The sequence below is a fragment of the Protopterus annectens genome, chromosome 2.part0 (assembly GCF_019279795.1).
Source record: "Protopterus annectens isolate FY-2018-M chromosome 2.part0, PAN1.0, whole genome shotgun sequence".
Taxonomy (NCBI): domain Eukaryota; kingdom Metazoa; phylum Chordata; order Ceratodontiformes; family Protopteridae; genus Protopterus; species Protopterus annectens.
Window position 1 is genome coordinate 1,751,209,065 of NC_056728.1, and position 17,529 is coordinate 1,751,226,593.

At 41.9% G+C, this 17,529-nt stretch overlaps 1 protein-coding gene across 1 annotated transcript in view; it reads right to left on the bottom strand.

Annotated features, from left to right (window-relative positions):
• The window catches only part of CCDC30 (coiled-coil domain containing 30), a 2,524,512-nt gene that overhangs the window by 1,598,802 nt on the left and 908,181 nt on the right, over positions 1–17,529 (bottom strand). The window contains exon 6 of the mRNA XM_044060442.1: positions 8,096–8,185. Coding sequence (XP_043916377.1) covers positions 8,096–8,185 — 90 coding nt within the window. The remainder of the gene's footprint in view (positions 1–8,095; positions 8,186–17,529) is intronic.

Below are 17,529 nucleotides of genomic sequence, written 5' to 3' on the forward strand. Positions count from 1 at the left end.
TGAAAGGGGAAAAAAGGGGGGAAATAAATCCCTAACTAAGCTTTTTTTTTGACAAAAAACAACTTACCTCAGCTGGCAAAGGAGACCTCTTTCGCTAAGCGGCAAACGAGATCTGGGGTAGTTCCGCCTTGCATCATGGGATATAGGGTTGCCTCGAGCTGGTAAAAGGAGTTCTCAAGCTAAAGCAAGTGCCGAGTCGGAGCCGATCCCATCCAGCAAGAATGAAGGCGAGATTGACAACTTAACATCACTGTCTTTATGAAAAATCAAATAAGGAGGTTTGATTGACAGTGCTTGCAACTCTGATACCCGTCTAGCGATGTGATGGCTACTAGAAACTATGTCTTCCAAGACAGAAACTTCAATTGACAAGAATGTGTGGGTTCAAAAGGTGGGGAAGTTAGTTTGGACAGAATGAAATTTAGATCCCACGGAGGTACAGGCTCCTGAAAGGGAGGTCTCAGCAAGGTAGCGCCTTTAAGGAAGGTTTTACATAATCTGTGGACCATCGGATTAGGCTCATGTTTTCCCAAATGAAAGTTTGATATCGCTGCTAGTTTAACTCTAATTGTGGCAGCAGCTGATCCCTGATGGAAAAGTTCAGTTAGAAATTCTAACACCAAAGGGATGGATGCTGTGTAAGGATCTACATTTTTCTCTTTTGCCCAGATAGAAAATCTTCTCCATTTGCTAGCGTATAACTTCTTAGTGGAAAGTTTGTGGGAAGACAAAGATATGAGTCACAGTAGGTGAGAAATCATGAAGCCTGACTAGTGGAAGTGGAGCAGCCACACTGTCAAGTTCAGGGTATGGAGGCAGGGGTGAAGGGAGCCTGACATGTGTGTCAAGAGGTCTGGAACTGGGTCCAGAGTCCATGGACAGTCTAGGTGATGAGGCCCGAGGAAGGGGAACCAAATCTGATGAGGCCAGTAAGGAGTGATCAGAATTATTTTGCTTTCCAAGTACTTTGCTTTCTGGATCACTTTCGATAAGAGCAGAAAGGGGGGAATGCATAAAGGAGTCCCAGAGGCCAATTGTGAACAAGTGAGTCTCTTGGTGACTCCCCCAGAGAGGGGTAAGGGAGAAGTAGCTGGTGCATTTGGCATTGATCGGGCTGACAAAATGATCGCAGCAAGGCTGTCCCCATTTGCGGAAAATCTGTTCCGCTACTTTCTGATTCAGAGACCACTCGTGAGGCATCAAAATTGCCCTGCTGAGCATGTCGGCTATAACACTGGTAGTCCCCAGGATATGCGTGGCTACTAGAAAGCACTGGGAAGATATCACCCACTGCCAAACATGAAGAGCCTCTCGACAAAGGGGGTAAGATCTGGTTCCTCCTTTCTTGTTTAGATACCATACCACTGACATATTGTCTGACTGGATTGCTATTGTCCCTAACGGAAGAAAGTTGTGAAGTGCTTGCAACACTAGAAGCACTGCTCTCATCTCTAGGATACTGATATGAAGGTGAGCCTCATGATCTTGCCATGTGCCTTAGACAGTCCTGCCTAGATAATGCCCCCCCACCCTATCTGGGAGGCATCCGTGGTCACCATAGCAATGGGTTGGCGAAGGAGGAAGGGTGCTCCTGTCGTCAGCTGACCGGGTTGAATCCACCAACGAAGGTCCTTTTTGCAAGACTTCGTTATGAGAATATGTTGTGATAGAGGCAGCTTTTGAAAAGACCACTGGGAAAAAAGAAGCCATTGAAGAATACGCATATGCAGTCTGGCTAGTGGGACTAGATTTACGGTAGAGGCCATGGTCCCTAAGAGTTTCAGCACTCTCTTTGTCTTGACTTTTTGTAGAGGAAGTAAGCTGTAAATCTGTTGCCTGAGGTTTTGGATTTTGTCTACAGGGAGACGAGCCATCATGGTGACTGTGTCTATTTCTGCCCCTATAAAAGTCACAAATTGAGAGGGCGACAAGGCAGACTTTTTCCAGTTTATCATAATCCCCAGCTGGGAACAGAGCTGGATGGTTGAATCCCTGGCTTGTAGAAGTACATGCCTGGTGGCGGCAGTCAGCAGCCAGTCATCCAGGTATGGAAACAGTTGGAATCCATGATGTCTCAGGTGAACTGTCACTACCACCATACATTTGGTGAACACCCTGGGGGGGGCTGTGGTGAGACCAAAGGGCAGAGCACGAAATTGGTAATGACTAGCTCCCAGCCAGAACTGTAGATAACTCCTCGATGCTCTGTCCATTTTTATATGGTAGTATGCATCTTGGTGGTCTATGGAGCACATCCAATTGTCTTTCCCTAACAGGAGTAGTATAGACTGCAATGTTACCATTCGGAACTTGGTCTTCTTTATGGATTCGTTTAGTTTGCTGAGGTCCAAAATGGGCCTCCAGTCCCCTGTTGGTTTTGGCACTAAAAAGAATCTGGAGTAATTTCCGAATCCTATCTGGTCTGCAGGGACGGTTTGGATGACTCTCTTTGAAAGCAACTGTTGAACTTCTATAGTTGCTTGATCCCTGTGATTGGGTGGAACATCTGGGATCTTCTTGGGGATGTGGGGTGGAAGAAAGAAGGGTATGGAGTATCCTCTGGTGATTATTCTTTGTACCCACTTGTCTTGGGTGATGCTGAGCCAGGCTTCTGGATACAAAGATAAACAACCCCCGACTGACTCCAGAGAAGTGCAGCCAGGCCCCAGAGTTTTCCCTTCTTGTTCGCACCTGGTGAGTGTATCTTTTACCTTAGGTCCAAACAGAGAAGAACCATCAATGGGGTGTTGGTAAAGGCAGATTTGAAGAGCTCTGCAACATTACATAAGCGCATCCAGAAGTGTCTCCTAAGGGAAACTCCTGAACCACCTGCCCTACTCGCTCCATCAGCTGCACAGGAGATTAGCCTCACAGAGGAGTTCACAATGGAGTTTAAGGTAGACAACTGAGCAGTAACTTTCTCAGAGACTCCTTCAGTTGATGTACCTTGAAGAGCATCTCCTAGCTCCCTGAGGAGATCTCTCTGAAGCCTAGTAAAATGTGTGAGATAGTTTAGCGATCTGACAGTAAAAGCCGCTGAAGAGAATATACGCCTCCCGTATATATCCATCGTTTGAGACTCCTTGTTCAGTGGATGGAAAGATGTGGACGCCTCCGCTAGTTCCTTCTTAGTGGCTGCCGCCACCACCAAGGCATCTACAGGTACACCCTTGGTCAAGAACTCTTTCTCTTTAGGGACAGAGAGAAATCTGTTGGGTCTTCTGGGGACTGGCTCCACGGCATTAGGAGTTTCCCATACCTTTTGACTAACTAGGTCCAGGAGTTCATCAAAAAGTGGAGACAACCAAGAGGCTGAAGGTTGAGACCCAAAAGTATTCAGGTACACTGACTCCTCAACAGAAGCGGTGACAATGGGCCAGCCGCCTATCTGCTTCAGGATTTCTAAGATGTCTACAAAGGAGACATCATCATTGGTTGACCTGGAGGACCCTTCTGACTCCTTGAGGTCAGTATCTGAGGTGATGGACTCATCCGGGCAGTCTACATGCTTCCTCTTGCATGTATTCTTCCAAAAGGGGGCTCCTCAGAAGGGTATTCTGGGGAGGTCTCGGAAGACTAGGGGCCAACCCAACGGGGGCTCCTGAGGCTGCGGTCTCTGCTGTCAAGAGAGAGAGAGGATGCTGAGACACAGGTTGGTGCTTGAGGGGGAAGAGTATCAGTACCCTTGTGTGGAGCTGATGACTGGGACAGCACGCTCCTAATCATCTTGAATGCAGACCTCTCCAGCTCCAAAGACAGTCCCGGTTTTGAGGAAACGGAGATAGCCCTCGGGTCCAAAGCGATTGGCTCCAGGATGAATGCAGGGTCCGACGCACCGACAGGTAAACTTGGCACCGAAGAGGATCGGGTCCAAGTGTCCCTGTCGAGACCGACTGGACAGCTTCGGCTCCTAGACTCCACGGACGGCGCCGAAGGTGTTGGAGCGGAACTCGGCTCTGAGACAACCACAAGGGAAGCTGGAACAGAGGGTTCCACAACAAGCGGTACCAAAATCTCTGGCTCTGAAGGACCAACTCAACTTGGAGGAGGAACCACAACAGGCAGAATGGTCTTGGATGGCTCTGGAACCAACTGGGTCGGAGCCAACAACAATTTGAGTAAAGCAGATGACTTCAAGAGTCTAAGCACTATTCTCTCTATATCCACTTCTAAAAGGATCTTGGAGGATCTGGATGACAGGGTAAGCGACATAGATCTCTGCAAAATGGGAGATCGTAAAGTTGGGGAGACTGGCAAAAGCTCTCTGGACCGGCTCTGATGCAATTTCTCACTAGTCAGCTCGGGAAGACTTTGGGCCGATACTGCAATGTCAACATCGATAACATTGACCGGCTCCGAGGACAGTGGAGCCGAAGAGGTAGAAGGTTTATCCAATTTTATAGTTTTCTGAGGAGGTTCAGACAAATTAGTCGGTGCCAGAGAATGTCTCTTGGCCGACTTGACCTTCTCTTTTTTTGATGAATGGGACTTTGAAGATGATGAAGAGCTGGCTAAGTCCTCTTTGAAAGAAGGCTTAAGGAGACCTTTCAGAATTAATTTGTTCTTTCTTTTCTGGAGAACTTTGGAGCTGAAGGAGTGACAGAAAGAACAAGTTTCCTGTAGATGAATGGCTCTGAGGCAGTAAATGCAATTACTGTGCCCATCAGTAATTGACATTTTTTGGGAGCACTTAATGAACTTTTTAAAACCCGAAGGTTTACGGTCTTTGGATTCCTTTGACATGACTAAAAGTTTTATGAAAGGGAAAGAAAGGAGGGAAAGAAAAGAGGACAAGGACCTCTAACTTAAACAGGCCTCGCCCTTTAAGAGTTACACACAGAATACAATGAGGACTAGGTCCTCTAACTTAAACAGGCCTAGCCCCACTAAACTGACATGCACACAGAAGAGAAAACAACAGAGGACTAGATCCTCTAACTTAAACGGACCTAGCTGCGAAAAGAAGCTAAGTCAGAAAAAAACTGAAAATACCAGAAATGTCAAACAGCAGGCAACTACAGAAAATAGTAAATGACACTGCACACAATATACTAACTATTGAAAACTAGTCAAAAAACAAGGTCCCAAAACCCAAACGCAGACCTACAGTACTAAGAACTATGTCAAAAACTAGCACACAGAAGGATACCACACGGAGAACAAACAATGGGCCTAAAATGGTAAATAAGTTCTCAACACTAAGTCAATTTAGCAAAAACACTGCTTATTAATACCTATGAAAAACTATCATGAAGACTAAGTAAACTAAGCTATTTTATACATATATATATATATATATATATATATATATATATATATATATATCTCAATAAAACTATGATAATAATGAAAAATATGCAACTTAGCCACGGCCAAGCAAGAAACACTTCTGAACTCGTAGAAGTGGCAAACGGGATCTGGGGATTCTTACTAGTGCACAATGGGATACCTACTTTGCCATTTGTAATCGTCAGAGTTGGAGCAGAGGATTGGCTCCGAACCCATATATAAGAATGAAGGCGAGATAGGACTACAGAACATCAGAGTATATGAAAATAGAAAACAGGGGATCCTAACTGAAAGATCAGGATTTCTAGAGCTTTTAATAAAATCTAGAACAGAAACTGCTGTTAAAAAATGGATAATTAGCAGGACATATAAAATATTGCACGAGAACTATAGGAATCAATGAGAGGAACTGGGAAGAGAGATTTGATAAGCATTTCACAAAGAAATAATGGGAGAATATAGGTATGGCTCCTAAATATGCAATAAAGTCTATAAGATTTTGGATCTTTGCTGTGTTTGCATAGGTATTTTTATACCCCAAACAGACTCCAAATATTTTTTCCTAAGTCAGAGTGCAAATGTTGGAGGTGTGATGGGGAAGAAGGAGGTAAATGGGAACATAGTTTTGATACTATAATGAGCTGGCAGACTTTAAAAATTCCCTGTAGACTACTTTTTTTTCAGAAATACTGAGTTAGCAAATCATTGTAGCTAAGGAAATTATTTTTGAGCTGTGATACAGAATCAGAATTGCCTATACACAGTAAGGCCTTGCTGAGTTTAATTCTGGTGGCTGCCAAAAACAACTGCTAGAAAATGGAAAGTCTAAAACATCTGTACTAAAAGCAGTGAATATAGTAACAGAGATAAAACAACGAGAAGTAGGATCTTTAGAAAAGGGCAGGAGCAAATTACATAGGAAAAAATAGGAATTGTGGAAAGAGTGCATGTATAATAATGTTTTGGAGGAGGAATCAGTTTTAAGGGAAGTCAGGAAGTGAATAAGCTGCACAATGTTTGACAATGACTGCATAGATTACAAGTGATGTATAGTGCTTGCAACTGAAACTATGTTATGGTTTGTTTTCATAATGTATGATTGCCTATGTCATATGTGATAATTTAATAAAGATGGCTCTTCTTTAACAAAAAAAAAATACATCTCCAATACAGATTCAGTTTTTTTTAGGAGGGGCCAAAGTAAAAAATAAGCTGGTCCATGGAGGATTTCACCAGCTGAAGAGTCTCCATACCAGGAAGGATCATGAAGATATGATAAAAAGGATATTTAACTAATTTACCAATTTCAGAAGGCGGGATCTTGGTCCATTCTGACTCTCCGTCCCAGGTGGACTAAGACAGGGAATGAGACCCCCCCAATCTAACTCCAGGCATGGACAGCCTATGGTCAAGTGATACCACATTAGACATTCAGGACTGTTTAAATGGCTAAAAGCAAAGCAGGAGGCACATGACAAGGGAAAAAACAGATTATGAAAGATCTGCATGGGATTCTAATGGCACCTAATCACATTTACTTCTCTGCTATTTTCTGCAAGGCATCTACAAGTGGTCTGACATTCAGTTCCTTGGGGAAGAATGCCAACTGACCAAGCAAGAAAACAGCCTTTTTATCTAAATGGCAAAAATAGTCCTTAGGGGACAAGAGGCCAGGGAAGCCACCTCAAGCTCAAGCTACTGATGTGGAACTCAAAAGTCCACTTCACTGTCGCACATGTAGAAATAGGTCTCAAATTGGTGGTGCAGTGGTGCACCGGTAGCATTGCTGCCTCACAGCAAGAGGTTCTCTGGTTCGATTGTCGGCTGGAGTACCTTCTGTGCGAAGTCTGCATGTCCTCCCTGCGTTCATGTGGGTTTCCTCCAGGTACTCAGGTTTCTTCCCACATTACAAAGACATGCATGTGGAGGATTTCTCCAAAGGCCTCCACTGAAAATTTGCTTCATTCCAAGTCGGACTTTCAAAGTTAACAAATGATAAATAAATAAAAAAAATAAAAATCACTGCACCTGCCCCTAAAGGTGATTGCTTCTCTTGCCACCACCATTATCATCATCATCATCATCACATGATGACAGTTCCTTGCCAGCTGGGGAAAAACTTATAAATGCCAAAACAGTGAGGGCTACTTGGGAGTTGGACTAAGCAGGTGAAGGCTTGAGTCTATTCCTAGTCCCATCTTCTCCCTATTTTTTCAGTTCATGACTGTGACCTTTTGGTGGAGTCCTGTGCTGGCTGCCTTGCACTGATGCCATACTGTGGGAAGTAAACAGGTGTCAAGCTTTTTACTCGGTCTTCTATGAGCAGCGACATGTAAAGAATGGCACCTGTGACAGTACTTAACACTGTGCTCTTTCCCCAGGGAATACAGTTAATGTGGGTTCTAGCCAGTGATTTGATGGCCACATGGACAATTTGAAGACCTGTTCTTGCACCTAACACATTATCTTTCCTTTGCTAAATATTAGGGCAAAGAGTTAAAATGTAGGGGTATATATGACCCTTAATACAGGAACTAAAGAATGCAAAACTGTTTCACATAAAGGGAATCGGAACAAAAAAATAGCAGTTATCTAGCACACACTGGATCTTTTAAACATGATCAAGGCACATTTACTACATTAAATGATAAATGCAGCAAAACCTTACTAATTCATACCTCTGTTAAGTTAAAATTCAAACATAGGAGAAACGCTACATTTCTTATTTAACAACATCCAAATATGACATATAACCTGACCATATTTCTTCAAATACTAAGGGATAAATGGAAATGGCTGCAGTTACCTTATTCATTGCCTCTTTGGTATGTTGCATTGATTCCCGCTGCTGCCTCAGTTCATCTTCCAATGTCTGATGCATCTGGTCTAACTCTTCCTAGCAATAAGAGAAGGGTAAGTTTTTATTAAATGATTTAACACATATAACACAGATGGTTGCTCTCAGAAACAAGACAGAAAGAAATGAAACACCACTATAATTAATGACAACAGACGATACATGCACAGTGCAGCTGAGTGGGAAAACTACCATCAAGTACAGCTGTGTGAATACACTCACCATAACAGTAATGTCTGAATACTAGAACTGGGGAAAAACTTATAAATGCCAAAATAAGAAATCATAAAAAGATTGGGTTCTGCTGAAGGTGGATGCAAGTCTTGCAACAATATCTTTTTTGCTAATAGATACCTCCAGTGGTGTGTGGATATAATCTCATGCCAAAGACATTAGAGAGCAGCTCACCAATAAAAAATGCATTTCTTGCCTTTCTCTGTTTCAGGTATCTTGAAGAGACAGAAAGCTAATATATACTCCAGATGCTTTTGTAGCAGTCTAAAGGAGCTTGAGGAAAGAGCAACAGCAGAAAAAAGTGTAAAGATAAAGACCAACACGTAAAGAAAAGTAAAGATAAAAAGAGAGACATAACCTTCCTTACACCGAACAGTGGTAACTCACTCTTCACCGTAGATCTCAAATCTCAACACGTGGAGATTACAGGAGGATGGGGGCTCATTTTAATATTTGAATGCTTAGTACTAAGGTGAGCGCAGTCATACAAGTGCACTATGTGAATTGTAAGGAACATTAATACAGAAAATCATAAAATAACTGGGAAAGTGCTGGGCAGTATACCTTGATACCAGTATACCAATGGCTTGGTGATCTAAAGAATGCCCCTTTGTAGCAGCAGAAGCAAAACCTGCTCAACAACAGCCTTCACATCTAACAGTGCTTATAAGAGGAGTGAATGAATGGTCAAGTAGGAGCCTCAAAAATATTTTTGTCAAATACATGTTTGAAAAAGACTGCAGTGGTAGCTGAAGATGCAGTGGAATGGGCTTTAATCTCCCAGTCAGAGTTTTGTTGCATTCATTTAACAATTAGCAAATCATGGTGGCAAAGTATTTTAGTGACAGGGTGACAGAGTTTTTCCTTCATGAAGGAAACAAATTATCAGAATGCCTAATGCCTGTGTTTCTTTTAAGATGGACACTGTACCCTGTGCATAATTATGCAATCTAAAGTTCTTTCTCCCTTACTTTCCTGTACCAACAAGATCCAAGTAAGCTTAGTGGGATAACTTTATGCATGAAACGGGGGATTATTTAAGATATCCTTCCCTTGAAAAAACTATAAAAGGCTCTTGTGTATCAAAGCCAACATTTAAGCCTTTTAACTGAAGTAACTATATATAAAAACAGTATGGCATTGCATAAAAATACTTACCACAGAAGACAACCTTCATGGAGAGGTCAGCCTACAGCAAATTAATATGTTGGGGTTACATGATCTTATCAATGTCTACAACCCTACAAGTTTCATCAACAATACTGCATTCCCTATGAAGGCTTTAGCTGGTCTACCTACCTACCGCCCATGCTCCATCAGTATAGGTGTGCGGAGTATTTGTATACAGACAGCTTTGACAGAAGCCTTCTGTTCTTTGAGCTCATTAATCACAATAAGGAAATGTCTATGTGTTTTGATTGTAAAATAAACCCAGTAACAGTTACATACAAGTTACTAAGGGGGACTGGAGGGATGGAGGCTATAAACAACTGTGCTTTGGAGATAGATAAGCTATAGACAAATGTACTAGCTTTTTTAGGGCAGGTCACTCTAAGAGTAAATGATAACATCTGGCTATACTAGAAAGTGTTATCACATCTAAAGGAAAGAAACAGTTACATGATCACCTGTTGCACAGCCATGCCAAATTATATCCTAGATTCTGCAACCAACTTGAAGTGCTTGAAAAGCTGTACTGTACACCATGTGGCAGCTACTAAAATGTCTTGTACAGACACAGTGCTGCTGTCCTAATACATATCTTTAAACATTTACTGTACTTATCATAACAAAAAGGGAATGTGGCAGGTCAACCACTGACAGAAAGTTTGTTTAATGAAAGGTGGGATTCCTTCTCCCTTTCTGAAAGGCCAAATAGTTGAGCAATCTTTCCTGACTTCTCGGCAACTAAATGTAATCTTTAGTTGCCCATGTACATTTTGCAGATGCAGATAGTCGTCCCTATCATTTTGGTAAAATGCATAAAAAATGGCAATTGAATAATTCAGAGATAATGTAGATACAACCTTCATCATGAAACAAGGAGTAGTCTCAAGTGATAGCTGCTTTCCATGGAAAGCCAAGTAAAGTGATTTATACACTACAGCTTTTAATCCAAATGCTGTCCAACTACTGCCAGAAAAAGTGATATCCAAGAAAAATATGTCATCTCTACTATCCCTGCAATAAAAGATAAAGAGGTAAAGTTAGAATCTCAAGCAAAATGTTCAACTCTTACCAAGGAGAAACATGTCATTTTGGAGGTTCCAAGCTTAAAACTCCTTAAAAGAAGGCATTTACATTTAGATGCAGTATAAGTTAAAGAAAAGTTGGGAAACAAGCAGATATCTCTTACACATGGACTTTAATGTATGAACATGCTAAAATTGCTTAAATAAATGATATAGATAATCTAATAATCTTGAGACAGGATAATGTGAAGTATCCAGACCTTGTGACGCAGTCTAAGGAGCAAATCTTGCCCAGTCAACAACTTTTTTAAACATCATTAATTATCACTTAAGACATGGGCAGACTTGCAATAATAAAAAAAGAAAACAAACCGTATTATTTTTCCCCATTTACACACAATACACATTATATTTTCTTTCTTTATAACAACTGCCTTTCAGTCCAAAATTACATAAATCACACAATTCTTACCTTCCCTTAAACATCACTCCTCTTGAACATTATTATGCTTTTAATGTTCCCACAAATTCCATTTATTTCTAGGTAATTTGCTCCTTCCCTTTTCTGAAGATTCCTCTTCCAGTTTGTTTACTTTTACAATATTCAATATTCAAATGCAGGTGTGGTTCAGATTTTGATTACCATCTTCTAGTACCTGTTTTTTTTTTTTTTTGGCAGCCAGCAGAATTAAACTTAATAAGGCCTTACCTATGTCTAATCCATTTAGATCCTTTGTCCTGCCAACTTCTGAGTGCAAAATGTGCTTTTATTAGGTACCTGCCTCCCTCAGGATGTGGTAAAACTTAAGATGAAGCTACATGGGTAGACTACCTTAGCCAACTACATTTGGGAGGTGGAAGGAGAAGAGTCCAGGAGGTCCTGGAGAATGGTCCTAGCAAAGCTTGATCTGGACCAAGAGAAGGAATCAAACTTTGTATTTTGCAAAAGTATGTACAGAGTACCACATAACAGCTTCTAGAATACTTCTAGACTTCAACCCTTTCCAAAAAGCTATAGATGAAGCTAAGATCCTGGTAAAGTGGGCCATGAACATGCCAGGAATAGTTTTTTTTTTTTTTTTATGACTATAACAAAAGGTAATAGCCTTAGACACTGTAGTGACAGATTTGGACTGGCAGTTCTGGCTTTATCGCTATCATGACTAAGGCAGGCAGGAGTTAAGATGGCTCAGCATATCAAACTCTCCCAGGCAAAATGGTCCTTCCCATTTTAACCACAATAATGTGCTCAAATGCTATCAGTTCATGTTAAGCCAGTAGAAAATATACAATGTGCAAGTTCAATTTACACTAACAGTAGATGTTCAAATGATCATTGCTGGATTAACCTTTGCTACATGGGTTATACCCTGCCAAGGATATAAGAGCCAGCCAGCTTCTAAAGCTTCAGGGTACCTTCCACATGCCTAAACTGCCAACTTGTTTGAGTTCAGCTGACTAAAAAAACAAGTTTGGCCATGAAACCCTTCAGAACTATCCTGTCAGCAGAGAGAGGGAGGCTGAGCTCTGAAAAGAAACTGCTAGGAACAATAAAAAATACATTTTCTTACCCTGGTATAAAAAGTACCAAAAAGCATGTAGGATGGATAGAGGGAGCAGCTACTGCAGCAGGAATTATTTGAACATCTACTTCTATGGTAAGTTTAACTTATACAACTGTACTATGTTCATCATATTGATCACTTGATCACTGATGCAGTAGCCTTAGCTACATAGGTAGTTTAACTTAGCTAACTACATTTGGGAGGTGGAAGGAGAACAGTCCTGGAGAATGCTTGCAGCAATGCTTAGTCTGGATCTAGAGAAGGAATCAAGCTTTGCATTTTGTAAAAGCATGTACAGAGGACCATGTAGCAGCTTCTAGAATGCTTCTAGAATCCAACCCTTTCCAAAAAGCTATAGATGAAGCTAAGGCCCTGGTAGAATTAACCTTGAACATGCCTGGAACAGTTTTGTTATGATGAGCATAACAAAAGGTAATGGCCTTGGACAACTATTTGGAAATAGTCTGTTCTGACATAGGTTACCCCTTCTTCCCTTCACAAGAAATGAATAATTGATCTAAAGATCTGAAAGACTTAGTTCTGTCAAGTTTGTATTGGACTTGCCTGTGGACATCCAAGGTATGGATGGAGTATATTTTCTCCCTCATTTTTTAGGTTCAGGAAAGAAAATGGAAGGATGGATAGTTTGGCTTAAAGTAAACTTGGGAACCACTTTAGGCACAAAAGAAGGAAAAGTTCTCAAAGAAATCCTGTCCCTGTGAAAAATTAGGAAGGGTTGACTCATCATAAGAGCTTAAACCTCAGATATTCTTCTTGCAGAGGTCAGAGCAATCAATAAACCTGTTTTCCATGTTAAGAAACTCTCAAGTCAGACAGATTAGCTGGTTCAAATGGAGCAACTGGTTAGTTTCTCTAAAACAAAATTAAAATCCCAAGGAAGGGCCACCAGTTCTCTCAGTGGCCTCTTATGCAAAACCTCTTTCAAGAGCGCTTTGACATGAGACTGCACTGAAAGAAGAGGATCCATGGGAAGACGTGCTAAAATGGCCAATTGATGAACCTTAACAGAGGAATAAAAAGGCCATAGGATAGTAACTCCCACAAATATTGTAGAACCAGAGAACTAGCCCTGAATAGGTGCTGGTTATGTTGTAGTCACCAACTAGAAAACCTTTTCTATCTGTTAATATAGAATAATCTAGTAGCAGGCTTTCCTGCCTCCATTAGTAGCTGCTGCACATCCTCAGAAAATAGTTGCATAAAAGGAATTAAGACCCCATCATCCAGGCAGTCAATTGAAGATGACTGATGTTATGGTGCATCATAGGTTCATAGGTAGGTACTAGGCTATCGGCCCAAGGGCCTACGTAGGCCTAACCAACAAGGTTCCCTGGCTTATGCCACCCAAGAAAGTTATTTTCCTGTGCCACTGTCGAGCAGAGACACAGAAGTGATCCCCGGGGTGTATTTCCCATCCACTTATCAAGATTTTTCTTGAAGAGTGCTAATGAAGAACTTTGCTTGACATAGATGGGTAGCCTGTTCCAGAGTATGGGAAGTCTCTGGGACAGGAATCTATCCCTCCAGCATGTCCTGTTTATTGTGGTGACAAGGTTTAGGTCCCTAGAGCGTGCAGCTCGGAGGGATTGGGATTTCTTTAGGTGTAGCATGTCCAACAGCTCTGGGTTTGACATAGCTTTATATGTTAGGCAGAGATCACCTCAGAGTAGGCGATATGCTACGGAGTACAGCTGGAGTTTTTTGAGGCAGTCAGTGTAGGGCATTTGTTTGAGGCCAGTAATCCTCTTTGTGAGGTACTTCTGTGGCCTTTCCAGCTGCTGCAGATGTCTTGTGAGGTACATTCCAAAAGGGGCATTGTACTCTATAACGGGTCTAATGAGTGTCGAGTAGAGGGGAACAACGACCTCTTTTTTCCTGGATGAGAACCCTTTTATGATGAGGTGTGCCACGTAGAAGGACTTCCTGACTACTGTGGTGATGTGACTATCAAAGGAGAGACTACTGTCCACCTGGGTCCCAAGGTCTCTTATCACGCATTAGGTGTTAAGTAGATTGCTGCCTATGTGGTAGTTGTTCATGGGTACAGAGTTTTTACCAAAGGGGATGACACTGCACTTTTTGGCATTGAGCTTGAGGCCATGGCTCTGACACCAGGCATCTGTCTCAGCGAAGACCCTCTGTAGGACGTCCACATCATTTGGGGACTTGACTATGGCTCCTAGTTTGCAGTCATCTGCGAACTTCATTAGCCAGAGGCTTTCTGTGTTGGCCTGTACTTCACAGAAGTAGATACCAAACAGCAGAAGTCCCAGGACGGAACCCTGTGGTACTCCACTTGTCACTGCTTTGAGGTCAGATTTGGAGTCTGCAACTTTTACAGTGTGGGTTCTGTCAGTGAGCCAGCTGGCAACCCATCTTTTGACGTAGGGATTTATACCTAGTTTAGTGACTTTAGCCATAATTCCAGAATGGGGGATGGTGTTGAAAGCCTTGGCGAGGTCGAGATAGGCTGTGTGAACCACCTTACCCTCATCTAAGGCTTTAGTGACTGTCTCAAAGAAGTTGATCATGTTCAGGAGGCATGATCTGCCTTTCACAAACCCGAAATGTGTGGGATCCAGAGTTCAGACGTTACCAATGTCTTTGTTCATGAGTTCCATGATGATACGTTTCACCAGGCTCGTCAGGCTAATAGGTCGATAGTTCCCAGGATCAGTGGTGGCTCCCCCTTTGTGGAGTGGGATAACTGTTGTTATGCACCATTCAGTGGGCACAAAGCCTGATACGAGGCTATTATTGAACATGGTGCTTAAGTGGGGAGCCAGTTTGCTCTGAAGTTCGTGTAAAACGCAGTCTGGGATGTTGTCCAGTCCCATGGATGCTGTGTTTTTGGCTTTAGAGAGTGTAGCTTTTACCTGTGTAGTTGTGATTACAGGAACTCTGCATTCTTCCTGTATAGATATGGGCCCTTTAGGGGGCGAGAGGGGGAGTTAGCACTGAACCTATCTGCCAGGATATTGGCAATATCAGTTGTTTTTTGTGCCAGTAGAGCCAGTCTGTGAGGAAGCTCATGGTAATTGTCCATGGTCATTTCTAAAAGAAGGGAGAACCACAGTTACTTGGATCAGGAGGTAGTCGCACAATGATGTTTTGGAATTCCTTCTGAATCTTCTGAAGTTCCTTGGATATTAGTGGAAAGGCATACAGGAACATTCGTGTTCAAAGAAAAGAAAAGGCATTGGTCTTCAATGCCTTCTTGCATGGAGTCCTGGAATAAACCTTTTGCCAGCTGACTGTTAAGACAAAATGCAAAGATGTTTGCTTGAGGAACTCCCCACAGATGAATAAAATGCTGGAAGACCCCCTGATCTAGTTATTATTTCTGAGGCTCTGCCCTGGTCCTGGTCCTGCTCCTGATCAACTTATCTGCCACACAATTTGACGGACTGTAGGATGCCTGTATAGAGAGAGAGAGAGAAAGACTGTGTAGTAAAACTGTATCCCAAGCTAACATGGTTAGTCTGCAAAAGGGGTATGACCTGGTTCACCCTTGCTTGTTGATGTACTACATGACTGTGGTATTGTCCATAACCACTTGAAGAGGTCCTGGGAACCAAAAATGGTTCAGAGATTTCAGTGCCTTTGATCAGGGCAAGCATCTCCTTGATATTTATGCGACTGCGTCTGTCCTTGGTGTCCCACACCCCACACCCCCTTCAATTTTATCACTCCTGAAACTGCTCTCCAAGCAAAGTCAAAAGTGTCTATGGTGACTGACTGCTTTGGAGCAGAGAAGGAGAAGGGGAGACCTGGATTTAAGGCTATCTGTTGTCTCCACCAAAAGATTTCTCTTCTGACCAACCACAGCACTGGGATTTGAAAATATAAAGGGTGTTGATGCTGAGACCAAACAAACTTCAGATACTACTGTATTTTTCTCATGTGGGAGCTTGCCATGGGTATCATGATATTACAGATATCATCCTCAAGTATTCCCTCGCAGTGACAAAACATCTGACTGGAAATCCTTAGAGACAGATCTAAATAAAGATCCATTTTATCCTGTGAAACAAAAGCTCTTTGAACTGAGGTGTCTAGTTGACATCCCAGGAACACAATGGATGTGATGATATGTCTCACCCAGCAGACATATTCCTGACACTTTGAAAAATAATCTGCAAAGATAAGCAAGTCTTCCAAATATGGAAAAATGTGGATACCCTGTAGTCTGCAATGAGCCAGAGATGGAGCCATTTTGTGAACACTCTTGGTGCAGCAGATAGTCTAAATGGTAATTGACTGACAATGTGATCCAGACACACAAAACCATAAGAATTGTCTGAAGACTGGATGAATAGGGACGTGATGATAAGTATCTTTATGTCTAGTGTTACAAGAAATTTGGAAGAAGAGGTATCAGGTTGTGAAGTGACATCATTCTGCATTTGTGTACTATGACAAACAGGTTTAGGAAAGATAGTTCCAGAACTGGTCTCCAAGCATTTTCTTTCTTTGCTACTAGGATCATCCTTGAATAAAAACTCTTCCCCACCTGGAAAGGAGAAACTGGTTCTATCATTCCCTGAGATAGCATGTGATGAACAAGTGGCAACAAGAGTCTGATAAGGATGATGAGGAATAATGCTCCCTGGAAAGGAATTTCCTCCCACTGCCATCTGTACCCTTGATAAACATTTCTGAAACATCTGCCATCAAACAGAAAATTGGAGGCTCAGACTTTCTGGAAGAACAAAGGAGCCAGAGTGGGAACACAGTCACAAGGTCTCCTGAACAGTCATTCAGACTTGTTGGGCTGTCATTGGTTTTGGGGTGTTTTTGGAACCTTCTTGCTATTTCTTCTTAAACATCCATTTACTTGAATTCTTTAGAGAATGTTTATTCTGGGGTTTTTTTGCCAAAATTGGATGAGAAGAAAGAAACTCACTTGGGCAATTTAGAAAACGGGGGGGGGGGGGGGATAAACAATCTTAAAGATTACCTGGATCAGCTTGCCCCTTTCATCACACCTCTGCAGCAAAAGGGCCCAAACAGTAAATCTCAATGTCATTTTTCACACCATCAGGAAGGTTCTGAGAATGCAAACCTCCTTAAAACATTATCAGTGGCCATAGCCATGGAAGGAATATTACCAGAGTTAAAAAACACACTGCAAACAATAAGTAGTGGCATGTGCAAAAAACAAAGGTATTTAAAGCAGATTTTTCTAAGAAGAAGAAACTGCAGATAAAACTTTCTTCACACTTTCACAGTTTGTCAGAACAAAATTTAAAATAAGAGCCTGACAATTCAAATTTCTGAAAATCAAAGTTGCAGAAGTAAACACTTTTTCCCATACCGATTACTGTTCCCATCCTTATCAGAAAGAGTAGGATTGGAATTAACTAAGTGC